At 39.4% G+C, this 781-nt stretch overlaps 1 protein-coding gene across 1 annotated transcript in view; it reads right to left on the bottom strand.

Annotated features, from left to right (window-relative positions):
- The window catches only part of LOC123959864 (F-box/LRR-repeat protein 17-like), a 152,536-nt gene extending 152,152 nt beyond the window's left edge, over positions 1 to 384 (bottom strand). The window contains exon 1 of the mRNA XM_046034176.1: positions 358 to 384. Within this exon, the coding sequence (XP_045890132.1) occupies positions 358 to 384 (27 nt within the window). The remainder of the gene's footprint in view (positions 1 to 357) is intronic.
- Positions 385 to 781: the final 397 nt, after the last annotated feature.

Genomic DNA, 781 nt, shown 5'->3' with positions numbered 1-781 from the left:
CACACACACACACACACACAACCATTGTTGCTATGCACCATGGTAAATTCAATATTGTGTTCACACTCCTAAGCCAGAGTGGGAGTACAGTTGGCAGAGAAGCCACAGCCTTAGCTGTAAATCAATAGATTAAATAGAAACATATGAATAAAACACCAGATAATAAATAAAAGAGGAGATGGTTTACTCTAGCAGTCATACAGTGTACAGGTTCTCTCCCATTTGAGAAAGAAAAGGGAGGAAAGTAAAAAAGGAGTGGGAGCAGAAAGAAAAATGACCAGGGAGAAAAAAAACAAAGAAAATAAAAGTTCTTGTTGTGCTTTCAACTTGTGTTTTTAATTCCTAGGTCTATCTTACCTTGTGCCAGTGTTTGCAGGCTTTCATGTTTGCATACAGAACGTATCTGTTTTAGTAAAGTATGTATGTATGATGTGTTTTTACTTCAAGTATTTGAATGTGTGTGTGTGTGTGTGTGTGTGTGTGTGTGTGTGTGTGTGTGTGTGTGTGTGTGTGTGTGTGTGTGTGTGTGTGTGTGTACGTGTCCTTGGGGTCTAACAATGTTGAATGCATTGCATTAGATTTATTATAATCAGTGTTGGGCAGTAGCGCATTACTGTAAAATTTTCTTATTGTTACTAATCCTAGTAACGCTGCGTTACTGTGTTACTAAACGCACCATCCTTGACATGAATGCGCGACAGCTCAGCGGCACCAGACTTTGTGTTGTTCAAGTCAGCTCTGAGCCAAAAACTAAAGGAAGAATAGAGAACGAGGGACAGAG

This window comes from Micropterus dolomieu, linkage group LG21, assembly GCF_021292245.1.
Source record: "Micropterus dolomieu isolate WLL.071019.BEF.003 ecotype Adirondacks linkage group LG21, ASM2129224v1, whole genome shotgun sequence".
NCBI classification, from domain to species: Eukaryota; Metazoa; Chordata; class Actinopteri; order Centrarchiformes; family Centrarchidae; genus Micropterus; species Micropterus dolomieu.
The sequence above is the reverse complement of the archived record's forward strand: the minus strand, read 5'-3'. Positions and strand labels throughout refer to the sequence as shown.